At 40.6% G+C, this 27405-nt stretch overlaps 1 protein-coding gene across 1 annotated transcript in view; it reads right to left on the bottom strand.

Moving 5' to 3' along the window:
* Positions 1 to 27405, bottom strand: part of CPNE4 (copine 4) — a gene marked incomplete at its 3' end in the record, with an annotated part of 178407 nt that overhangs the window by 106115 nt on the left and 44887 nt on the right. The window contains exon 2 of the mRNA XM_084213077.1: positions 4238 to 4417. Within this exon, the coding sequence (XP_084069203.1) occupies positions 4238 to 4417 (180 nt within the window). The remainder of the gene's footprint in view (positions 1 to 4237; positions 4418 to 27405) is intronic.

Below are 27405 nucleotides of genomic sequence, written 5' to 3'. Positions count from 1 at the left end.
AGCTCAAGAAGGCTGATATTACTGCCTTCCTCTCCAAGCAAGACCAGCTAAAACTAAGCCATACCTGCTGTGGTTATTTTTACTTTGTAAATTCAGGCTATTAAAAGTAATTGCATATAGGAGTGAGGGTTCACTATGCCTCTGCTTATGCACAGGAAGCCACTACTGTGCCTCTGCTTATGCACAGGAAACCACACCACTACTGTGAGAGTGCCAAACATTGGGACAAAACCCAGAGATGCTGTGATAACTCCATTCTTGGAGAAATTCAAGGCTGGACTGGAGAAGCCCCTGAGCGATCTGCTTTGAGCAGCAGGTTGAACTGGAGACCCCAGGGATCCCTCCTGCCTTAAATTACTGTATGGTATGAACAGGAAGAGCACACATTCCCAAATGTCTAGGCCACTTCCTTGTGTGGTACTTCAAGTAAGCCCCACTAAGGATTTGCTCCAGAGACAACACCCGGAGCAAAGCATCCAGTTTTGGGTCTCGAGAGGAGGGCCATGAAGAGGGGGTCAGAGGGGTGGAACATCTCTCCTTGTGGAGACAGGCTGAGACAGGAGAAGGAGAGGAGAAAGTTCTGGGGAGAGCCTACAGCACCTTCCTCTACCTAAAGGGCACTACAAAAGAGCTGCAGAGGGACTATTTACAAGGGCATGCAGCGACAGGACCAGGGCTGTTATCTTTTAACTGAAAGAGGGTAGACTTAGACTAGATATTAGGAAGTAATTTCACTATGAGGGTAGTGAGGCACTAAACAGGTTGCCCAGAGGTTGCTGGAAGTGTTCAATGCCAGGCTGCATGAGGCTTGGAACAACCTGGTCTAGTGGAAGGTGTCCCTGCCCATGGCATCGGAGTTGGAATTAGATGCTCTTTAAGCACCCTTCCTGCCAAATAATCCTGCTGGAATTCTATTAATCTAATTTCACAAATATGCTCTCAATTAAGAATAATCTTTGTGAGGTTACAAGCAAAACATGGTACAGTTTCCTTGATTAAATAGCTCCCATATGACTTAATTGTTAAGGCCTGGTATTATTAGATATTAGCTTTATGCATTTAATTAGAAATTACATGAAAATTTAAAAAGAATAACATATTTTAAAAATATCTACTTTTTAGTTATGCACCTTAACCTACCATTTAACAATGTCACTTTATTTAAACAGTACAACACAAACAACTTAACTGCTTGGAGTATGGTACATTCTCTGGATGTGAAGTTCCTTGAAAAACTCTGTTTTATAAACTATGTGCAATTGCAGACCCCCATATTTTAAGACTATGCTGCTAACTGAGATAAATTTGTTTGCACTTTCAAGTTTCCTGCCTTCTCTAATATTTTAGGGTTTGTTTGATCTGGTCATCATTCTGACTGTAGAGAACATATTTGTTAATATTCTGCCAATCTGCACATAACCAGGACATTCAAGAAGCTGGGAATGTAGAAAGATCCTTTCTCAGAACAAGGAACAGACTTTTAGTTCTTAAAAACACACACCAAAAAAAAAAAAAAAATCCCTCCTAAACACCTCACACTAAGCCTGCTCCTGTCAAACCCTTCAAGAGATAATCTGCTATTGTTTTGTCTCGAAGGGAAACTTTTGAATGTGATGTACAAAACAAATCGCTTTGAGGAAATGTTTCTATTTAGCACATTGAAGTTCATGTAATTACACTCATCAGGTATCTATCCACAACTAGTTCTACAATGTTTAAACGTTGGGGCATAAGAAATTCCTGTTGATGAATCTGCTCTTCACATCCAGGTATGACTGACTGCATGCCAGGATGTTGCTAACCACAGTATTTTATCAGTAGAGGCACAGAAAAGACTTATCCTGGCAAGAGCAGTATAAATAAATCTTGCAGAAAATCCAGTGGGATGTCTCTAGACAGTACATGGCTCAGATCTAACAGCCTACAAGTCACTGCCCCCATCACTCTCATAGAGCACAAATTTATTAGAGCATTTGGAAGGAGATTATTGAAACCTTCCAAAGGAATGCATGTTTTCATCATTTGCATCCAGGACTCCAAATTTCTGACAAACCTGTACCTATTGGGTAGGCTACATGTGAGACTGAGATCAGAATAAAGATAAAATTCACTCCTCTCTGTGAGATTACTGTATAACCATGCTATTGTCTTCCCCAGCATTTATCATTCATACTAATTTTGATTTTGATAGAAGCATTACATGATTTGGGTAACCATGCAGGTTTGCCACACATCTAAGTGATGATCTACAAACAGGTACAGGTAGCACTGAATCTTAGAGATCAACTATTACCTAGAAGAGAGCAATAGAAGTAGGCACTTCTATGGGGGGGGTGGGAAGGGCATCAGTGTTTCAGACTATGCCTAAAAATCTACAGCCTTCCCAGATATCTCAGTAAGTCCTACTTGCACTGGGAAAGTGAGTTGGGAGGCTGACACACACTCTTACAAAAAATTCTGTTTTATTCAGGCATTAAAATTATGTAGACAACAAATTCATGTCAAAATTGTCCCAAGAAAAGCTGTGGGTCCATTATCATAATTACAAGACTGCTGTAATTACACCATACAGCTAAATAAGAGCATAAGCTCCATGTGTACAGCCTGTGCTGTAGGATTGTCAACTTTGGAGTCTTCATAAAGGCTTTACTTGGATGACAATTCCAGTGCTACTAATTCAGGAATTTCCTAAATCACTTTTAAATTCTATAAAGGCAAAAAACTAGAAAAGGGGGAGGAAGGAACATCACCAAAAAAAGACTAAATATGAGATCAGAGTCCTCCAAGCTACATTACTGTGAACAGAATTCAGTTATTTTTTCTTGGTTACCATTGAAATTACGCTGCAAACAACCCAGCTGTGTGCTATTTATAGCCATCAAATCATTATAAAGACATTTATGCTACAGGCAGCAGCAGTGACATTTTTCCCCCTTCTTTTTCAAGCCAATTAAGCAAGAACATTATAATAACATTTTGCTTTGTTTCCCATGCCCCTTCGTGTTAAAGGATAGCTTATTTTCATTGATCAAGACCACAAGAATTCTCTCAAAAGGAACAGTGCACTGTAAATATCCCAAATACCAACATCTTTATTTTGAGTTTCCAATTTAGTGAATGCATATATTTCATATTATTTCTCTTGCTGAGAGGACTTTTCCTCATGCAGCATGTTTGGCCTAATAGCTGTGGGAAGAAAATCAAAGTGATTCCTGTGTGGTGGGGCTGAGTGAGGAGCAACAAAAGGTGAGAAAACAGGGAACCAAAGCTTTGCAGCATTTTGCATGACAAGCTGTCTTGCTCATAATACAAACTTATGTAAAAGCACTGCAAAGGAAAATCTAAACAAAAGCACTTCCTGCTCTTGGCACACAGCATGGAGAACAAATTTACACTCAGCTTAGTGAAATTTGGCATTGCCATTATGGACAGAGCAGAAATCTGTGCTATGAAACCCTGCATGACAAAAACTCTGCTAGTCTGAAATAAACAGTTATGCCTGGAACACTGCAGGGTGCCACCAGTCAGCAGTATGGGAATTCACCACAGAGTTGGCTATGATGATAGCTAGATATTGATCTTGTGGGTAGGACTCATTACCCTTAAATTTAGTAATCAAAAAAGTTAAGTATCTTCCCTAAGCCAGCTGTCTAGATTCTCTTGACAATAGATGAGGAAGGACAGGTATCTACTGAAGACAATTTATCCTAATCTAGTATAGGTGTCTCAGGCAGAATGAATCAATGGTTGGAACTGTCTATTTCTCTCCATTGAACTTAAGATGGAAATCAGAAGAGTAACTTAGTCTAGACACCTAACTTTTGGATGACTGAGAGTCAGGGAGATGAATCCAACCCTATCTCTCTATTTGCCACATCACCAGGCACTACCCTATGTGAATAAAGTATATTTCTAAGTATTTCTTGGACTTTGAACTTGCTTTAAATCCCAAGCAATGTTAGGAACAATAACTTTCTTCAACATCAGCCTATTTTCCAATGCCCAGTGAGCATGGGCTTTCAGTGTCCAAGGCCAATCACTGATCTTCCCTTTCCTATAAGCACCGGCTGACCTGAAGCTGTACTACAGCAGTAAAACAAACCAGCAGGAGCCCTCAATTATCCCATTCCAAGCACCAATCAAGAATTTTGCCACAAATCTCACCCATCAGTGACTCAACAAAGAACATATTTCACGTATATACAAAAAACGAGCAATAAGGGGGACTGGCACTTACTTGTCCAAGCGTGCACTCCATGCCACCAAGGAAATCTGCTTCCTTCAGCCCATTGTGATTGCTGCTAATGTCATGGACCTCAAACCGCAATCGCTGCACCTCTTCAAAATAGAAGTCCACCGTGAACAGCTTGGAGAAGACGGGATTTATACAGGTTCGGATCACTTCTGTCCTGTCAACCTGCCACATCGAAGAGAGGGCATGTGAGCGGCTTCTCGTTCTACCAGTGATGGACAGCCATGAGCTCCTCAAACACACTTTGCTCATCGTCCTGCACTGCCAAGCAAATTGTGTTCTATTTGCCATCTGTATGGCAGTTGTCTTCTGTTAAGAGGGCAGTTTTCCTTATCTCTTCCACACCCAATCCTTCCTGGGGGGAGACATCTGCTGATAACAGGCTGCATGGCTGATAAGAACTACAGCATCCCATTGTGAGATGCTCCACCCAAAGGGAGAAGTCAAGCATTCCTACCTGGATATAATCCTGAAATTCTGGAACACCAGCACAGACACTCCACTGGATTTCCCAGAGGAGCAGCTGCCTCTTCCACTGGATCTTCAGAGGAAAACTACACCCTTTCTACAGGATCCCTGCTCCAACAGAACCACACCTGACACTCCAGGAGCACTGCAGCCACAATTCCAATGGGACTGCTACCAACACCCTGACCAACAGGGTGCCAGGTTGTATTCTGACTCTGTCACTGTTGTTTTGGTTGTTTATTTTATCTTTTTATTTTCTTCCCTAATAAAGAACTGTTATTCATGCTCCCATATTTTTGCCTGAGAGCCCCTTAATTTCAAATTTATAACAATTTGGAGGGAGAGGGTTTACATTTTTCTATTTCAGGGGAAGCTCCTGACTTCCTTAGCAGACATCTGTCTTTCCAAACCAAGACACTCATTTACCAGGACTGACAGCTGGGACTGTGGCCATGGACAGTCCTGTTTGTACTGTCAGCAGCAGCTGCCCTTTCGGTGCTGGGCTGACCACAAGCACAAGACCACCTTCCCTTGCCTCTCCCTTCCAGCAAGTCTTTAGCAGAATAACTGGGAAATAAACTATAGAATAACTACAGAATTTACATCTCCAGCAGTACCTATCCATCACTACAAAACAGCAGCAGAGTGATACTGTTTCATCAAACTAAATGGAAAAGAGTGTAACACCTCCAGTAATTACTCATTTCAGATAATTTGCATGATTAAAGAGTGGAGAACTGGATCCAAAGCAACAGCTTTTCTTTCAAATACATAAATTTTTCCACCCTAAGTTGCATCATAGGAATCTGATGCATTATACACTGTTTATTCCTACCTCTGAGTCTTAAAACTTCTAAAGAAACATCATTAAATCTATATTGCAATTTCTTTAAAAAAAGTACTCATAGATTACTTTATAGTTCTCTTAAAATGTAGTACTTGAGCTTCCTATTTTTGAAATAGGCATTTGTTATTTTTCATTATGATGCATCATTGGTGACAACATATGCAATGAAGCAATTTCCTTTTTTCCACTCTCTTTGCCCTGGCACAGAAAAAAACTTAATAATTCTGTAAGATTAAAGGAACTGATCCTGAAATGAAGTAGGACTTGGACACATCAGTGACTAGATAGGAGGTGGCTGGTATGCCACGGAACAGACAAATTAAATTGCTCAGAGGAAGAGTGATGAGATCCTTTGTCTGATTCCTGATCAGGAACATCTGTTGGGCAAAAAATGACAGCCGTTTGCTTCCCTTTTCAGAGTTTATAATGCATTAGCCTTTCTAGTAGTTATCGGCAAGGACACAAAGAGTCAAGCAAATCAAAAGCAGGTTAAAAAATGAACAGTTCCTGGTAGAACATATTTATTTTAGTGCTCATCAAAGGTGTCAGATTGACAGCTCTGACAGCCGAAATCCTTTAGCTAATCATCAAACAGATGCTTCCACTCTTGGAATAGATGCAAACCAGTGTTACCATTGCTGCCTCCTCACGCAGCTGTGTCAATGTACTCTGACTATGCCAAGATGAGGCCATCACAAAGAGGAAAGCAGCCTTACTTACATAATCATTCTTAATAAATTTGCATAGACTACCTGAAAATTATGGGTTTGACATCAGTCATGCAGAGAATAATAAGAATAATATAAGGTGAGCCAGGATACCAGCCACCTTCATTCAGATGCTTGTCTATCTCAAAATTTTTTATCTCCACCAGCAATCAGTATGACTCCAAATCACTATTAGTGCTACAAGGAGAAATATTTCTTATGTCAGATAATGATGACTAATCAGTTCCCTGAGACATTTCTGAGACCTCTTCTAAGTGAAAAGTGATCTGATTCACTTCAGAACAGTGGTCTCATGAACTAGTGCTTCAGCAGACCAAATAATCAAAAAATTAAATGAATGGTTTTAATATTTTTCATGGCCACAGCAATCTCCTAAACTCATTCCTTGTGTAAAAACTGTTAATTCAATGGCATCATTTTAATTGCTTCATTGGTCCGGCAGATCTCAGGCAGTAACTTAAGTTTCTGTTATTGTTTCACCTTAGCTCTTCCTTTCTGCTGGAAAGGGCTCTCCACTATGAAATACATCAAGATTTACACTTGCACTCAACACAGGTTAAATATGTGGCTGCTCAAGGGAGTGAAGTGCCTGAAAATGGAGGCACAGGTCTTCACACAGGGACATTAAGAATTTCAGTCTCACACTGAGATGAGACTTGTTTGCTTTTTCCAGCCTGTGACTGACTGACATCCTTCCCTTGACAGACATCATACTGAAATACAGCCATTTTACTGAATTTCCCCAGCCTTCCCACATTACTGAGATGATACATCAAGCCAGCGTGTCAGAGCATGGGATTACATGAGAAAAATATGTATTGAAAGAAGCAATGCCAACAGCTCCACAAGCAATACACAATTCTTTGTGCCTCCCTCGGCCATCAGCTATAGCAGTAACCCCTGTTAGCCTGCCTTGCCCCCAGTCTGCTTTGGCAGCATATTTCACAGTTACCCTGCTCCTTGGCCAGACAGTCGGGAAGCGCCCTCAGCATGGGAAGCCCGGCTCCATTCCCTGGCTTTGATGACTGTGCAGCAGGGCTGAGCACGGAGAACCAGCTGCAGGGACTCGTGATGAAGAAGCAGTGGCAAACAGAACAGCTCAAAAAATTCCCCAGCTCTCACGGAACACTCTGGTTAGGAGATGCTGCATAAACACGTGGTATGATGTCCACCTGATTCCTGTCACTTTTTAAAGGCTGTTCTTCCTTCAGTATTCTTGCTCTTATATTGAATCATAAAGCCTTTACACTCTCTTTAGATATGCTGGATGAGCATGAAACCTTAATGAAAACTGGTGGAAATACTATTGCCAAGTACAGTTTCATGCTGATAACCATCAAAAAGTTCATGATCTACAGGGCTGCAGACACTTATAAAAACAAAACAAAACAAAAAAAAACCCCACAAAAACCTGACCTGGTTTTGACCACAAGTTACCCTAATACCTGCAGGAACTGCTTAATGTCAATCAAAATATGGTGTCATCCTCCATGCTGACCCAAAATACAGGTTCATAGCACTCTGACAAGATGTCATCCTCAAGCCATCTGCCCTTAATCCTGCTGTCACCCAAAATCACTTACAGCACTTTCACTTATATGGATGATGAAGGCTCAAATATTTAATTGCACAGTTTAGCTTTGCCCAGCCTCATTAACTGAGCATTCAGGAAGTTACAATTTCTCAGCATAAATGTTTTCCAGAACATAATGAAGAACACTAAATCTCCATTACTTTTGGGGAAGACAGCTTTAAAGCCCAACAACAGTATGTTATAAGAGAGTGGAACTTACACTTTTGTTCTTGTTACAGAAAACCCTAATCCTGACGAGACGCAGCTTTTTCAACAGGACATGGACAGGGGTCATGCCCACAACTTCAGGATTTGCTGATGCCTGACATATGAGCCATCTGTTATTTTGGGACTTTGCTAGAACAAGAAATTTCTCCAACTCACTGAAGCAGAACGAATTTTCAAAAGAAACAATTGACAGCTACATGCACCTTTGGGCTGTGTCAAGAGGTAAAACTGACCTTAAAAAGAGCAGCGTTCATCTGACACCATGATCCGAACATCTGCTTCATGGTGCAGCTTCATCTGCACTTTCCCTTCAAGGACAATTTCAACAGAGAAAAGGACTTGCATCTTCACCTCCTGGGACGGACTCACACTGCTTTCCCTCTTCATCTCTTTAGGTCCTTGTCACTTCACAGAAGGTGGCACCCTGCTGAGTAGCCAGGATTACTTGGCAGGCCCATCTGGATGCAGCCACCCTGTGAGCTTCCCCTTGGGGAACTATGAATGACATACAAACACCAAAGTTGGCATCCACAGTGCAAAGTGCCACCTCAACAGCAGGAATTAAAATACAGGAAAGAAAACGGGCCTTTCTGAATCCTCTTGTCAAACTCTTAGGGAGCTGGAAGCTGAGTTTGAAAGCTGTTTTCTCTATGTACTGTGGACATGCATGGACAGCTGTCAGAAATGTTTGCCTGTTTGCCTACCATCACTGCTGAAGAACTGCAAAACTGTCTTTGCAGTCTGATAGCATCAAATTAAAGAAGGCACAAAGGACAGATGAACAAATACTAAAATTCAGGCTTCTTATGGTGTTCATATCTTTAGTCTGTGATCTGCTGAAAAACAGTGAGTTTTGCAGAACTGTGATAAATATGGTATCTTCACTGAGGAAGCAGTTCTTTATCCTAGGGGGAAAAAAATCATGGACAAAGAAGTAATTCAGTGGTTGAAGTATTGACTAAGGATCTCCATCTTCCACCATCAGTTGAGTACTGAAGCCAAGGGAAAAGGTCTAGCCCAAGGGGGATTTTTTATCTTCTTCTATCAAAATTAGATGAAGTTAAAGCTATTGCATATACAAGGATGAACAAAGACTACGTAGAAGCTTAGTGTCACCTGGTATCTAGAGTGATCATAAGAACAACTTTCTCATGATGTCCTTGGGAATCAGGAAAATGGGGAATTGTCTACAGGACCCAAAGCTCTGCACATCAAGGCCACACTTGAGTTTTAGCACAGACCAGTGACATGGAGAACTACATGTCCCACATAGATAATTGGTACCTATCTGCTCTCCACTGTATTTCTAGCAGACATGAAACTAGCACAAAAGAAAGACACTTTCACCAGTTGTTTCTCAGCATCTTTGAGGTGAAGAGCTGCCAAGGGCCATAAAGACTTCACTATGTTCTCACCAAAAGGACAATTTTGGGGAACTTTAATCAGGCTCATGAAATGGTATGGCTGCCTCATGAACTAAGGAAGATTTTGGTCTACAAATTGATGGTCTGAAAAATGACACAGGTGCTGCAGTTCCTTCAGTGTTTGTTGCAAAAATCTAGTTGAAGAGGCATAAAAATGAAAATTCCATTAAGTATAGAATGTGTGTACCACCAGAATGTGTTTTTTGTGGTTGTTACATTTTTAGCTATTTCTTAGTCCAACAAATTGACCCATTGTTCTTTATACATTTTAGATGCCAACAAGGGAAAACCAACAAGCTCTATTTTCTGTAGAAGCCATTATAAAATGCTGATTAAATCTAGAAGAATCACATTTGTCAGCTGAGATGACAAAAAGTACAGAGGTGAAGGGGTAGCATTATTTTTAGGTCATCTGAATCTTAACAAGACTGAAAATTTCCATGATACAGTACCTTATATGAAAATTTGATACCAAGCAGAAAGCAATTTACACTTTGCTTGCTGGTTTCCAGATAAGTTATTAATATATTTTTTATTATTCACATTGCTTTCACAGCACCACATTTCTACCCCACAAATGATAAATTATTGCAAAGGTCACCATAATTTATAGCCCTTGTTTTCAGTTTAATTGATGATCGAAAACAGTGGAAAGAAATTAGTAGATGCTTAATTCTTTTCAGGCTGTAGAGCTCAGGCCTGAGCAAAATCTTCTCAATGTCAGCAGAAACCTTTTGCCACAGGCTGGCTTGAAGAGAAGCATTTAATGTGAATGGTCTTTAAATTATTTGCGATTAATTTCTTTTATTTGTGTATCTATATGAGTATTAGGTGGCTTATAACCCTCTAAGTCACAGCCATGAAGACCTGCTTTTCAGCACTGGAAAACTAATACATAGAAACAGCCCAGACAACTGAAATGACAGGAAAATCAGGATTATAATTTCTTAATTGAAAAGTTCTTCATTAAGAAAGCCCATTTCTCTGCTACAGCCACTGACCAGCCTCTGCTTCATTGCTTTCACTTGCTCAGTTACTTCTCATTGCTCTGAAGCAGGAAGCAGAAAACTTATTATATACACTATGCAAAAATTCTGTGAGAAGTTCACAGATGGAGCTGCCTTCCATGCTCATAGCTTTCAAAAGAAAAGAGAAATGAGATTGTTGATAGGTACTTGCACGTGGTTTGTCTCATTCACTCAGAAACAGCATTCACAATAGCTCTAACAGTCACTGCACAGTCACTCAGAGCTGAAGTTATCAATGCAGGGCTCCCAGTTCAAACAAAAAAGAAAGTTTGGACTAAATTTCCCTCTGAAGCTCTTTATGAACCTCAAGAATTGGAAATTTCTTGGCTCAGTGAAAATAGATTTCCGTATAGTATTTCGTTTTCCTAGGTCAAAACAAAATAAAGATAAAATAATAAATGTAACTTGAGGGCCTATACTGAACCCTGCCAGACTTGAAGCCTGTGCAGGTTTCAGAGTCTCACCTGAGCAACTGCAGCTCACAGTTGCTCAGATGCTGAGCAAATAGTTCTCACAGCTGGAAAATAGGAAATAAAACTCCGTGGGTGCAATACAGGTTAATTCTAGTGCCAGGCAAATTGTGGTGACATTGATAAGGAGGAGAATGGGGAGTTTCATGGGATTGGAAAGAGGGCTGCTCAGTCCCCAGTGTGATGAAAGAAGGACCTAAATTGGTTGAGAGCCCTTGTGCCAAGGGAATCACTGGTTTTCTGGAACAAAAGAGATCTATGAGGAAGCTACAACAGTCCCCTTTAGTTTTCAGACCACGTGCAGCTGTTGTCAGTGATTTCCTTGGTAAGCCTAAGCTTTCTAGGCTGCATAAAAATACTGGAAGGTGCTTGGGTATCCCTCCCACTCACGATCCTTTTGGAAAGCTCAAATACAAGAGAAAAAAAGCAAGAGCTCTGCTAGTGCATTAATGCACAGTCACACTGTTCCTGACTGAACTAGCTACCTGATTTTAGTTTACTCTCCTCTGGAAAGAAACCCTTTCATTTCATTCAAATTGTGCTGGGGGTTAGAGACCACCAAGTCTTCTCAGCTTAATGTCATGAAACCCAAATATTTTGGTCCTGAGTGAGAATTTTTAGTCACTGTATGGACTGCTATGAAAGCAAACAGATTAAAATTTTTATCTTGTTGGACTTTAATTTGATTCCCTTAGATTTTTAGCTGTTTTCCTGGTAACATAGCTACTGGGACTCCAGCTGCATCACAGGGTGTGAGTTAGAGCTGTTGTGTCCCTTAAGTAAAGAGATGATCAGGCATATTACAGGGAAAGAGTGTGAAAACATGAACTTGGGTTAAACAAGAAGTCAGGTTAAACAAAAATTTTGCCTAGAAAGGTTTGAAAATAAGCCAGCTGCTCCTCCTGGACACCAGACTCTGTCTGCTCTGATTTAGACCAGAAACACAAACTTTCATTCCTTGCACCATTGGAGACATCTGAGCCACCAGGCCACTGGTACTTCCACATGGCCCCCTCTGCATTCTGTTCTCTGTATCTTATAAAATACTACTTCCCCAGAGAAACACACTGCACACATATCCCACCACATGACTTTAACTTTCCTGGCTAAGAACACCTTAAAATGGCACATTCATTTTCTTTTCATGTGAATGCAGTGCCACAGCACTGGAGGCACGGCGATGTCACCGAGCCCCAACACCACCAGCGTCACCACAGGCTGTGTGAGGGCAGGAAGGGACACCAGGAGAGCGACACAGCAGCGCCTCGGGGTCACTCTGTGCTGGCCTGCAGTGACACACACACACCAGGGACTGCCCCTGACCCAGCCTGGCTCTGGGGCTCTCTCTGTCTCGGCTCAGCTCCGATTCTGCTCCATCTGCCGCACCTACAGTGGGAAGCGCCCATGGGCAGAGGGGATGCTGAACTGCTGGACTGAGATCAGCTCCCTGGAGAAGCTTCTTGTCTGGAAAGGGGGAAACCCCAGACTGGGTCATCTGCACAGGTTTTCTCCCATGGCCCGGCCAGTCCAGGCTCAGGGATGCTGAGGAAAACATGGGAGCCAACTTTAATTTGCCTCCTCTAAATTTAGATTTGACGTAAAGTGTGGAATAACAAAGAACTCCAGCCCTGACATTTCAACTGAAGAAAAACATAAATGCTGCCACTTCTCTGAGACCAGCTGCAGAACTTCCATGGGGAACAACTGTAAAACATGAAGCTTTTTCCCATCTAATGACCTTGGGCTATAAAGAACAATGCACCAGCTGCTGCACTGTGAATATTCAAGCCAGTTTTGAAAAGCCAGTTGCAGAACATCTCAGTGAACCTGAAAAGCACAGTCTCTCTTTAGAGCACATCAGTAATGCAGCAGAAATTAAGGTTTTTCCAATGAACAATGATTAACTGGACTAAAAAGTGAGAGGACCATAATAAGTTAGAGAGATAGCACTGTCTTTTCCATGGGATATTTTACATTATCTTACATTTAACATGGGAGAACTTGTAATTCTGAATTTCTTTGTGTAACATTTTGAGTCCTGCTAGAGATAAGAAGGACAAGTTTGAAGACAGAATGTCAAATCAGATATGCATAATAGATTTGGGAAACTTCTTGACAGGCAGTGGAAACTCCTGCAAAGCAGTACAAGGATTTAATCTCATGGATTTAGCCTTCAGGGTGGGCTCCCCCTGGGTGTTAAGGGGTCTCAGTCTTTTGGCCCTCACTATCACTGTACACAGTAGTGCTCGTGCCTCAGCAAAGAGCCCTCTTTTCCATATCCCTGCTTAAGCCATGAAGGTTTCTTCAGAATTAGCAATGAACTATCACTCAGAGGTGACCCAACACAATACCCTCTTGGGTAGTGAAAAGTTTAGGCTTACATCTCCAAATAACTAGTTCCTCCTATAGTCTTTTATAAAAAGCTTGAGCATCAGCACATACAGTCTCCTAGTGAGGAAGCCCAGCAAACTCCTTGACTCCCTCTGCACAAGGCCAGCAGCTGCAGGAGCTGATGTTCTGGAGGTGACACCTTCCAGAGTGACCATGGCCATGCACCAAGCTGAGTTCTGCAGCAGGCAGCAATAAGAGTGCTGCACCCTTGCCTGCACCAGATTACCTCCTGCAAAGTCATTTAATAGAGACAAGCAATGATTACACCAAAGGCATTTATCTTACTCTGGTTTTGATTTCTGAGCCTTAACAATCACAGAAAATTGACAACTATAGAATTTTTGGGATGAAAGAGCGCATCTTCTGAGGTACTCAACACATCCTGACCTGGGAATGAGCAACACAGAAGGACCTAATAGAAATGACACAGTGGAAGGAGACACCCATGTGCTGTGTGGTCCCTGCATATTTAACAAGTGCTCAGCAAACAGCACAAGTGCAGAGTGACCTGCATCAACTCATGGGGTAAGGTGCTATAACTCACTCAGACGTGATTACACTGGCATAAGAAAGAAGAGAATGAATCTTTTCACTGAAAACTCTTGAATGCTAGCTCCAAGCTGAGCCCTGAAGCCTCAATGCTAGATCTTTCTTTACTTGATATCCCAGACACAGCCCAGACATTCAAAGACTATGATGACTGCCATTTTACCATTCCAAAACCTTCATTCGATGTTAAGAGCTTCAATCAAATCTTAATTTACATGTCACTGAGGACACAGGCTTTCTGTAGAGGACAAAACTAGTCCTTCAAAGTGCTAACAAAAATACTCACATATTTTTACCATTTTACCACATATTTTACTCCACTTCTAACTTGCCACAAATTGCTAGCAAGCAGTTTAGTGCCTGGCAGCTGTCTGAAGTCAGAGCACTATGCAGCATTTGGAAGTTCTTCAGCCATATATTCTCACAATTTCCCTCCCAGGTTAGAAAGTGAGCCTTGGGAATACAGGTTTTCACTGAAGCAGTTTCAATTTCATTGTTATTTGATTGCTCTTTTTTAATCTGTTTCTATGGAGAAACAGTTTTGTTGATCATTTCTGTCCAAGAAGGGAGAGTTTATGTGTAAAATACTTAGCTGCTTTTCCCCTTACAGATAATGTTTTAATGTCTCTCAATAAGCTAAACTTGAAGTTCTTTACTGTAAAATGAAATTGTTTTGAATATCATTTTCATTCACAATATAACAGATGACCTTGTCTGCATGACAGTAACAAAAAGTGCAAAAAAATGGAATATGACTTAAAATTTGCTAAGCATCTGATGGCTGAGTTCAAATGCCATTGCTTGGAAATCCTCAGTTCATGAACAGAATACTGTACTCACACAATTATGTTATATCATAAGGCTACAAAGAAATTAATTCAAACTTTCTCTAACCAGGATGCAAAGCATTTATTTGCTAATTCCACCTTTCATTACTCCAAAACTAAATTCCAGTTAGTTAATTTTTAGTAGAGCCAGATAATTGCACATTCAGGGCACCATCTACAGCATTTACAGTCACGTGTCTTCTTTTCCTGATGTCCTGGAGGACAAAATATGTAGCAGACTGACAAATATGTTGTAGTGCCAGCCCATTGGAATTTGCTGTTGCTAAACAGCACTTAAGGCTGCACAGAGACCTTTAGAAGTGTTCATGGTGGCACAGGATTGATCAGGAGAGAAATCCAACATTATACAATTTCTCAGGAATTTACACAAAATTGAGAACAGAGAAACATCAGGTGATGGGATGATCTTTGCTTCCTGAGAACCATTAGGGCTACATTATGCTACATAATAAGTCTATGCTGCTTCAGTAATTTGCTCTTTAATTAACTGACTATAAAATTTATTTTGTTAATTTATTTATCTTGAGAAAGATTTCCTGCCTCATACACCCAGGTAAGTTAAGCATAACTAATATAGATTTTCAGATGGGTTAATGAATTATGTCAATTGATATAGGCATTAGAAAATTAATTTTCTAATGAAGCACTCATAATTAAAGATTTAATAACTTGTTTTTAATGTTGTATTTCAACTGCTAAATCAATTATATCATGGAGTCATGAGCAGCAGAAAGGCAATGTACTATTACACGAGGTCGATGGTGCTTTACCAGTTTTTCCTGAATTCCTACACCAGAAGTAACAATTTACAAGGTCCATTTAAACCAGCTTGAGCCTGCACACATGGACCAGAAAAATAACAGATTTGTTGTAACTAAAGCCCATCATAAAGTACTCTCACTCACTCTCATCCTTTCTTTCACACATGGATCTTTTGACATTTCTCAACAGGATTACCATTTGCTGAAGCCATGGCATCCCAACTGCTTGACCCACTACACAGGAACATCAGTGGAAGCCTTTCTGTGAACTACTGCAAAATCCAGGAAAATAGAGTAGGGCATTGTTCTTCTCCCAATTATACTGACAAGCACACATTCTGGTATTGAATAGTACAGAGCTAATTGGAAGAAGAGAGCAAGTTTAGCTGAATTGTATTACGGGCTTGCAGACAACATCCTACCAGACTCCTGACTTGGGACCTGTTTGGTTTGTGCTGCAAGGATCTCAGTGCGTTAAGGGCCTTGTAAGTATCTGGTAAAATCTAATTCAAAATGGTTTCTGAAAAACAAGAACCTTGTAATCAAGCCTCATATACATGCATGCTATACAAATTTGTATAAGCTCAACCTGAGATGACCAAAAATTTCCCTTCCATGAGAACGACTGGTGCCTGGGACACACTACATCTGACTTGCCTACAGAACCACCACAGGCAATAATCAGCTAAAGCTGCTTCCTGTAATGGCCTCAGGTCCTCCTGGAAAGTGTTATGGCTTTCCAGGAGTTATTTGTAAGCAGTGTGTCCACATACATCAGATATGCACAGCACACATAGACAATATGTCCCTCCTACATTCACTGTAATTTATAAAATTGGCTGGCATATGCATAGCTGTGCAGAGGTACAAATGCTCAGAGCATACCGAATCCAGCCTGGCACACCTCTTGGCAATAGCAGAGATGCTAAATCTGGACATTGTTCAACCAGTGGGCACAGATCTGATCGTTAAAGACAAGTATTAGTCTTTCAGTACTTCCATTGAGTGCAAGTAGTCCATGTATCTACGCTTGTTTCCTACTATCATGCTCTACATGCTGTAAATACAGTTTTATGGGTGTAAATTATACATGTTTCCCCTTGATTTGGTTTGTGTGTATCCCACCATGAGATCTTTTAGCCCTGGCATTCAGGGGTTTTAACTGAAGATGAAACAGCCAACAAAGAGAGCACAACACCCTGTGGAAGACACTGCCCTCTAGGAGGGTGGTCAATACAGATATACCAGAAACCTAGGGCAAAGACATCACAGAACAGCCAGCTCTGAGCAACCTTCAGACAAACCCTATGGAACTCCCAGGAAGCCCAGTGAAACTGCACATACACAGTAAATAAGCAGTGCCAGCAGGCTTTGGTCCTGCAGGTAGACTTTAAAACTGAGCTATGACTGAAGCTGTGAACAAGCAACCTTGTAGAAGGCAGGCTTTGATGGAGATTTGTCCATGTGTAGTTCATGGCTTTCCTTCTGAGGCTCGTGTTAAGGATGGATTTAGGGACAGCCACATAGACATGAAAAAAACCAGCTTCAAAATGAAAACACTGCTCAGGCTCCTGTGACTGTGAGAATAGAGACAAAACAGTCAGCACACCCCAGCAGTTCAGCATGCTCAGACCATAAAAAAGAGGATCCCAGTTTCCACAGTTTGCACGCACAGCCCACCTGGGGTTACAGCCTGGAGGAGGAGGAGGAGGGGTTACAGCTCAGGAGGAGTCAGTCCTGCCCAAGGCTATTCACAGCCCTCACAGCTTCCTGCCCTGCCTTCTGCTCTGGGAGACCACTGCAGTGCAATGAGCCTAATTAGTTACTAAGTAATTCATAAGCCATTTTATCTTCATGCATAGGGTCCTAAAATTTGATATTGCTGACGCTGCTGAAAATCTGTGCGATGCGTCAGGGATGAAAGGTATCACCAAGAGCCATTTGTGCTAAAATCTCCTGAATTTTATCCTCTTTTTAAAAAAAGAGCAAAAATTAATGCAGCTAAATATGATCAGGTATATTTTTGTCCCAACGGAATGCTAAGCTTGACTCACAGAATTACTACATTTGGCAGTGAGGCTCTTCCACTTTTAGGGGCTGTAAAATTGCAATAAGCCACAGAAAGCTTTGATAGGATTTCAGTTCTCTCTCTGTGTATTTGGGGTCTTTTCCTGATACCAGTAATGTTGAAGTAAACAAAACTCAAATATGCAATTTCATGTCTTGCTAAACAATGAAAATGAAAAGAAACAGAAATCAGCAGCACTGCTATTATGTATCTGTAGTGTTAAATGTGTTAATTTTCTTTGCATAAAATGGATGACATTTTATAAACTGGCCTTTCAGCATAGTAAATATATTTCAGGCATGCTTTTTTCAATTGGTATATTTGGGCAATTTATCCAATGCTTCCATAATTAAAAAAAAAAAAAAGGATTTTAATACCCATTCTCCACACATTTCCTCTAAAATTCCCTTTGACAAGAATACTTTTCAATACCTTGTCTGCACATCATGGATTCTCTATTAACAAACTGATACAGAAATGAAAAATGTAAATAATGCTTGACAAAGTTTGTCTTTAGACCTGGAACACTGTTCAAAGTTGCTTCTGTTGTAGATGTTTGGGGAGAAAACACACTCTTGTATTCTGTTCCAAATTATGAGACCTAAAGCAATGCACTTATTATTCTTCTGTATCAACAGTCCAACTCCAAAAGCTATAAAGGTTGGACTGGAGGATGCTCTTGGTAGTCATTTCAGCTCAGAGCTTTGTGCAGCCCACAGGCTGGGCTTATTAGGGCTAGACTTAAACAAGGAAAGGGTGGGTTGAGGCGTGTACCATCACTGGGGTGTATTTTTCTAAAAACCATCACCAGTCTGTCACCTACCTGCTGTTAGATCCACTCTGACATGGTGTGGAAAACCCTTCAGCACCTTATAATGATTGCAAAAGTCAAAAGAAAACTCTCCCTTTAGCAACTGAGTGCAAGAGGGGTTTTGGCTGAACCATGCCGTGGAAACCAGGAGCAGCATGCCAGGGTGCAGCCTGCATTGATCCTACTGCTATAAGCATATAGTCTGCCCATGGATATCACTGAGACAGCCCTTAGGCAATTTGATCACTGATGGGACACAGGGAACTTGCAAGCTACATGTGTAAGAAATCCAGCCTGTAATTAATTCCCTACCAATCTGCCATGTGTTTGGAGCTCCAGGTGACAGCCCTGAAAGACACAAACATCCTGCACTAAATGACTCATGCCAACACAGCACTTCAGGCTAAAACATGGAGCCCATTTTTCTGGCACATTGAGAACCAAAGGCAGGACTTTGTTTCTGCCAGGTGGAAGGAGTGGCATTAGTGATCTAGCAGAGTGATGTGCCGTGCAATGGGGAGAAGAGCAGGTGAATAACTACCATGGCTAGAGGAAAAAAAACGCTAGGGAAAAGTGAAAACTCCCATTATATAACCAGGAGTGGAGTATTGTTCATCCTGCTATCTCATTGCATTCCTGCAGAATAAAACGATGGCAGTACAAAAGAAGAATTACCACAGACACGCTGATCACTTCAGCTTCAAATAGAGTGGAACAAGTGCAGCAGATACCAACCATGCCAAAACACATCAATATTCAGATACAGTAGAGACAGAAGTGGTCTGCAAACATTCTGCACCTCCAGAAGGCCAACTTGTTTTAAATCAAGAACTACCCCTTTTAATAAATTCCTGCTGTAATTTTTTGATAGGAGAATCCTCCTGTTTACTCAGAAGAAAGTAGCTCAAGGAGAATGCCTTTCTTCATCTAGACACATTGAAAAACAGGAAGAAAATAGTACAAGCAATCAATTATTCATTTGGGTCGAGTCCTATGGTCTTTACCCCTCTTTGTCTACTTCAGACTTCTACCTTTGCTTTTATTTTATCAGTGGTAAGGAATGACTTCACATTTCTACCAGTTCACAGATTTTATTTTGTCTCTAACATCACTTCCTGCATTTGCACAAAGCAAATCATTCAGGGCTAAATGTATTTAGCAGTGGCCTTTCACTTCGGGCATCTTGGTTTCAGCATCTTCCCATCAAGATCCGTACAGTCTGGTTTTTAAGGCTGCTGTGTTCCTGGTGCTCCAACTGATTCCAGCAAGGACTCTAAACACTCAGCACTTTTGAAGGTCAGATATAAAGTGGAATATCAGGACAGGCACAACCCAGCTCAGAGGTTTCCCACAAGAGAATGTAGCTCCTCTGAGCCATGGGGAACACAGGGGATAGAAAAGCAAGAGGATTGCATGAAATTTGTCCTGAGAGTTACACCAAGTTGTGCAGGAAAGCTGCCGAAAGTAATGGAAGACAGGCCAGGGAATTGATAAATGCATGGAAAACTTACTCACAGTAACCTTCTCCAACCTTTACAATGTTTCCAACTGCAAGAATCATGAGTTTTGGCACCTCTCATAAAGATCCCCACTGCAAAAACAACCATTTTCTTAATCAATGCTATTTTCTTTGTGGTTTTTTGGGAAAAGTTCTTAAATACAAAGAGAACTATCTAGGAATTTGAAAACTGTTTTTAGTTTTTGGTAACAAAAAAACTGAAATGGAGGTAACATTGATTTTTCTTAAACCCCTTTCATTTTATATATCTCATAAGCTGGGAAAGTTGATGCAATGCCCTGAAATGTGTGAAATTGGTTTTGTCCAATTTTGTAATTCCTGCTGTAATGCCATGGTTGGTTGGGTCACATGTAGGGAATAAGGCAAGGACTTAATGCTTTTAGGTTTTGGTATCTCAGGTTTGAAACTCTGGCATAAACTGCCAGAGCATGGCATCCCAATTGGTCCTGTGAATTACAATATCTTGGATGAGCATGAAACCATTAGTGAAAATTTAAAAACAGAGCTGGCAGCCACTATAGCTACAAAGTCTGGCTGAAAAAGACATATGTATTAGCAACTCCCCATTATAATTCAAATTGATTTAGTGCTAGCTACCAAAAAATCTGCTGGAAGTTGCATGCAACCATCAGGATGCCATTAGTAATCTAATCCATAGCAGTCTGATGGTTAATGAGCCTTTTGGAATGTAAATCACTTATCTCAATTTCAGCATCAGTCTTGGTGCAGGAAGGACAATGTTTTGCTAATCCAGCTCAGCACTAAAAAAAGTTGGGGTTTTTCCATTAACTACTTAATGATGTTGCAGAGAAATCAAAGTGTTAATATAAAATTGTGGAAACACGGCTATACAAGCTGCTGCCACAAAAATTTTAAGGGCCAGATGTACCAAAACACAGAGAACAGCTAAGAAGAGAATATTTCAGCCATGATTCCAGTAGGGATAAAAAGCTGCAATCCTTATGGTGCAAACAGCTTTGATGAATCAGATACATTGGATCCACAACTTTGCAGAATGAATTTGTATATGCACTGTTTATGAAATTAAAAAAAAAAACAACAACAAACCAACAAAATCAACCCACTTTGAATCAAAAACTATAAAACAAGACACATGAGTTAGAAACTCTGTCTGTTGCTTCATTTCTCCCCACGATCCCAGCCTTTATTTTGTATTCCTAACCATAGACTCTGCAAGGCAAGAACTGTCTCTTTTAAGATATGGTGGGGATGTTTCTATAATCTAATTCAGCAGCAGATAATTTCCTCACAGGCACTCATATAACAGGGGTGGAAGATTTAAGGACATCCATGCAGATGCACCCTTGTCAGCTGGTATGGAACTGTAGATCACACACATCAGTTATAATGGGGCCTAGATTGTTTAAACATGTTTAATACTGCTTCCCTGACAGTAAATCCATGCTTGATATATCAATATTCAGAACATACGTAAATCCACAATGCAGAAAGATGGTCTTCAATCATTGCTAAGCTTTTCAGCGCTTCTACAAATACAAGAGCAGATTTGCTGTCATGCCTTTTTTCCAAAAATGTCCTTTTTTTTATTCATAGGCAGCTCTATTTATTCAATGAAAATTGTTTATCAGCGTATATATGAAATCCTCCAGACTTCGCAAGACTTGTCAGAAACTAAATTTCCATGGAATAGTAGGTAGTGCTGCTAGTTTAACCATGATTCAATAATGCATTTATGTGCCTCCTTTCATGCAGGCTCAGAATTCTCCTATTTTAACGGATGAGCAGACTGCAGAAAGGTAATGAAGCACCTAAGCGTTTTGTGAATTGGAGCACTTCATAATACTTCAATTATGTAGCAACGTAACTCTTAAAAGTCTTCTTTTCTAACAGTTACAATACTGCTGTTTAAATTGCATATGAGTCCTGTTTAATTAGCTATTGCTAGGTAAAATTTTGAAAACCTTTCTGAAATGACAAAACCCCAACAATTATTTCAATAGCTTAAATCAAGCTTATTTTTGCTTGCCACAGCTATAATTGGGCCTTCATTTAGTAAAGCTCCACAAAAATAGCAGAAGTATTTCCCTAAATGTTTGAGCACTGTTCATTCTAGCAGGAAAGCTTTGCTGCTGCTTATTTTCACACATCATTTGGGCTGAGAACTACTGAAGCGAGGCAGGGTGTGTGGACCCTACTTCAGCACTCTGACTAGCATGGTCTGTGAAGCAGAGAAACTCAAAAAGACCTAGGGTCTCCCTGCAGGTAGCAAGTCTGCCTTTTTTGCCATTTTTTGAAGGAATTCAATAAACATGCTGGCTTACACAAGAAAAAAATTCCACAGATTTCATCAGCAATAGAAAGTTTTGGTTCTTGACATCTGCTCCTACACCATATGGAGGCAACAGGAATTTCAATCTAATTATTAACCTTTAAAAATCTCTCACCTGTGTTCTAAAAACACTGTAATAGCCTCTATGGAATTGTCATCAGGCAGAAGATCTTTCAGCATCCATCTTAATCATGACAATCACCTTAATGAAAAGGGGCACTGATTTCATTTGCTTACATCCTGTAGGGAACACTTGTATTTTTAATTGTATTGATTTCTTAATTGTAATGTGGCATGGAATTACTGTAAGGCAAAGTCAAAAAAACCTCACTTAATTACAAATTCTTTAGAACATGATCTTGGATTTTTCACCCCTGTGAAACAAACCCACAACACTGTACACTCAAACTCTCAATATATCACAATGTGGCACAGCTATGTAAATGGCTAGTCTCGGAAAATGAAAGGTTGGGTCAGGTTATTTTTCAGAAGGTAAGTTATGGAAAGAGCTCTAAATGAAAGTGTACAGTGCAGTTTTCCTCAGCTATAAGACCAATCACAGAATGGAAGAAGAAAGGAAAAAGAACCAACATATTTAGAAATATCAGCAAGTTTCTGAAGTGGGTGTTTTTGTCATGCTACTCTGTTCTGAGATGTTCCTGGGTTAAAAACTGAGATCTAAATTTGTGCTGGTGATGTTTGGATGAAGCCCTGGATCCATTAGGGAAAAATGCATAGGGTCTGTCCATTACACATTTCAAAATTAAGTTGAAATGGCGATTAAATACTAATTTCTCTGGCTACAATATCACATAAGTGACTGTTATGGTGAACCATCCAGAGGCTTGAGAATCAGATGGAAAGGATCACGTCAGTGTTACCTGCTGAGACAGACTTCCTAGGGTCACAACAACAAAAACAAGAAACTAATACAGCGCCCAAGTTAGATACCACATAGTCCCTTCTGAGAGATTTTTTTCTTCGGTAGTTACCTATGGAGACAGCAATGCTGGAAATACAGCCTGGAAAAAGTGCCAGAAGATCAAAGGGGCCAAAAAGATGTTAGCTTATGATGGTGGCAGACTACTCCCAGTTTACTACAGAAACCTGAAAATCCAAATCTTTCAGGAAAGGCACTGCTCATCTCATGAGAAGGTCTGAAGCCTTTGTGAAATATTCTGAAGGGCACAACATTCCCAGATGACACATTTCGTTAAGAGAAGTGGGAGTTATTTCAAGGTGGTACAAAGTGCCTTGGAAAGCTTGTCAGGTGGCATATGGAAAATTTAAGCAATGTGTGCAGGAGTGCACATATGGTTGGGAGGCTCTTAGAAGCACTAGCAGAAGTGGCCAACAAGCAGCAAGATGATGTCTCTGACATGGCACTCCTCAGTTACTAGAATAGACTGGTTGAACACGGCTTTAGGCGCATCCTGTGATGAACAGCAAACCAAACCGCCAGCTCACACAGCACTGCCCTGCTCTCAGCAGATGTGCATTGTAACAGGGGTGGCTCAGGGATAGAGTACTCAATCCAGCAAACACTTCCTGCCTGCATATCCTCCTGGATGAATTCAGGAAGGTGCTTTTCAAACCTGGACTGGTTTTGACAGTATTTCATAAAACTCCCGAAGAGCTGGGGGGCTGAACACTCTCCTCCACTAAACAGCTACCCACACCTTCTGTCAAGTACATCTGTTATTGCCAAACGTATTGTCAACACCTCTATTTACAACTTAACACATTTTTAATTCATGCCACTTCCAAACTGTGTGCAAATACTACTATCCCCACCTGCTCCCCCAAAATTCAACCCCACACAACTAATGGAAGAGTTTCATGTGAAACAGAGAACTGGATTCTTGGGCAGCCTGTAAAGGATGCCACAAAGACTTGGGCTCCTTTATCTGAGGAGGCTGGGTAGCCAAAAGCCAGCTCTCCTCAAGAAATCCAGCCTCTACCTTAAGGGGCCTACAAGTTTCTAAGGGACAGATGCTGAGAAACCATACAAAAAAGGATTAGTAAATGTTTGCCCTGTCCCCTGTACAGGCCACTGTAGGAGACAGGCAGCTGAACTAGGCACATCTTTGGTCAGACACCGGTCACTTTTTGTAGGATCTGTTATTGGCATAAAGCCGTGGTATCCAAACATAGCCAACTCTCTTTGGGAAAAGAAAAGCAGAATCTGAGCAAATCCTATCATATCCTGACTGGTCTGGGAGGCTTTGGGTAGCCCAGAGCCAAAACGGTGTGCATTGATGTTATGGGGGAAGGCTTTTCACACCACAGTTCTCAGCTGCAGGCCTGTGCTGAGCACACACCAGAGCCCCTACTTCTCTCTAAGAAGCAACAGCAAAGAGAAGTCAGGAGAGGCAGAAGAGCTGTGTAAATCCATATGCACACGGAAGCTTATTTAGACGCGTCTCTAGATTTTCACATATGTAGAATGTGCTCCGAAATCTGCTTTCCTCAGTGTGAATCTGCTCTGAAATCTGTTCTCCTGAACAACTGCTAACAGAAATGATATTAGCCATCCAATATAACACTTGCTAATTATACACACTGTTTACTAACATCACATCTAAACACTGAAATTTTTTTCCCATTTTTTTGTTTACGGTTGGAGCATCTTACTGCCTTGATACTCATCTACTTCAGGAAGTGTCCATGTAACATGAAGGATTTGTAGGAGGGGAAGACAGGCATTGCAAGATGCTGAAACAAAACCACATCAATTGTCCCTAAAATGTTCAAGAGCAGATGATGATTGTCCTAAAGAAGTGGCAGTGAGAATAAGCCAACCTCCATAGTGTGTAGTGGATATCTAGCCCACTTGCAATATACCCAAGACCTCCAATTTGCTTTACTTTTTAAATGTCTGTCTCTGTCTTGACATTGCAATAACAGGGACCTTTCTGTTCAATCCTGTGTTTAGGTTCTTTTCTGGTTTAAGTGTCATGTCTTGTCTCACAGGGATAAAAGGCCCATCATGCACATATTAAGTCCATTTCAAAAAATTATAAAATATTGCTCATTGCTTTCATTATTCCTCACAGACGATGATAAAAAAGATTTACAGAAGTTATTTAGCCACAATGATTTATTCTGATGTGTATCATCAGTAGGGAAAGAACTGGACCTAGATACAGATATAAACACCATGGGCATCAAGGGACAGCACCAGTATTAAATGGGGTGTTTAATTTTGGATGGAGTAATTAAAACAAAAGCCAGGATTCCTCTAGGGTTATAAAACACTTATGGATAAGCTATACTCCAGGAAATCTGTGGTGTAGCTTCTGTGAGCTTCTGATACCTCTGCAATGGAATTCCTCTCCAGGCTGCGCATCAAGAATTTTTCCTCCAGAATCTTAAAACATAAGTAAGGAGATTGTGAAATACTAAGCAAGAATAGTTAGCACTGTAGAGATATTTTGAGGGAATCTGTCCATACTTTTCCTTCCTCCTCCTGACCTCAAATATTATTCCTCTAAGAAATTTTCCTATGGACAGCTCCTGGTGAACAGGGAGAAGTACAAATAAAACCCCTGAATTTCTCAGGAAGCTTTGAGAAAATGGAATATGGAAAGCAAGACTCTTTAAATAAAAATGTGGACAGCCTCAGTATTACTCAGGATTACACGGTTATTGGGCTAGGAAGCTAGTGAAAGTAACTGACATTTTCTAGTTTGTACTTATCAAATGATAACTGAGAGGTGGGAATTTTTATACATCTTAAAAATATATCTCCATATATTATATATATGCTTTTAGAAATATTTTAGTCCTATTTACAAAGGACTTGAGGATTTCAATCAGAGAAGAAAGCTTCTATTAACCCTGAACCAAACCATACTTAATAATTTTTTTAAAAATCCTGTTTAATATTTCTATTTGAAACTATGTTCTTTCTTACAGGGAAAAACCTCACTGCAGGGCCCTTGCACAGTGCAGGTTACGGCCAACACATTTGTCCATTTCAGAGAAATGAACATGAGATGCCAACAGGGTTCTAGATATTGCTCTTCACAGTTAAGCGCACTACCATCCCACCATGAGAGATTTCCAGGAATTTTCAAATTCATTCAGAGAAATATTCATCTGCTTAAACAACAATTAAGAAGCAACCAAAACACAGAAGAGGGAAAAGCCAAGCATTCTCAAGGTGCTCAGAACCTTTCACTTATTGTTTTCCATGCCATTATTCATCTCTCATCGCTCTTCACATCTTACTCATCCCACTCTGAGGGAGGAGAAACACAGAAATCACAGGTTCACCATGACCACCCATGTGGGCACATCCATGTCTGAAGTGAGACTTCAGCTACACAATATTCTCCTCCCACCCCATCATAGCTGAATGCAAAGGACAGCAAGGTAAAATGAAATACATATAAACCTTTTTTAGTGTCAAGGAGTCAAAGGCAGGGTGCCAGGGAGAGGAAGACAGGTATTTGTCCTCACTCTTCCAATCTAGCAAAGGTACTACCTGCCTCCCACAGTGTTTTCACCAGCTGTCAAATATATCTCACATACATGACTGTTATAAAAGACCCTAAATATCAGCATGTTAACAAAATTTAAGTACTGACTGCTGATTTTTCTGTAACAGTAACAGGGGTTAAATGAGAAAGAAATATTCTTGGTATTTAGGTTCTATCTAAATCAGCATTACATTTGTTACTACAGATTTCAAGAGGAAAAATTTCAAAAGATTTCCCAGTTCTGCAAATATGAATGACTGACAAAAACTAAAATGGGAAATATAATTAAAAGGTTTTGTAAATAAAATTGCTTTTCTGTGAGAGCTAAAGGGAGAAATGTTATTCCTCCTCCTTCCATTCACCTCCCATTGCAGGATGAAATTGATTTAACCTCATTTACTGCTCTCTAGGAAGAAATCATTCAGCCATAAGCCTCCCAGGGAGCTTTCCTTGGCTGAACAAAAGCTCAAAATGTCACTGCATTTACAAATGAACAGAGCCTCTTACTCAAAAGGCTTCAGAGTCACCAGGAAGAGCTGTGGCCTACAGGTCTCTTCCTCTCAGGGTAAATTTATTGGCAGGATAATGTGCATGTTTCTCTCAGCGAGGAGAGGTGCCATGGGCTTGGCAGATAAAGCAGTTCCT

This window comes from Fringilla coelebs (genome assembly GCF_963513975.1).
Source record: "Fringilla coelebs genome assembly, chromosome: 1".
Taxonomy (NCBI): Eukaryota; Metazoa; Chordata; class Aves; order Passeriformes; family Fringillidae; genus Fringilla; species Fringilla coelebs.
Note: the sequence above shows the minus strand (reverse complement) of the source record. Positions and strands in the feature narration are given on the sequence as shown.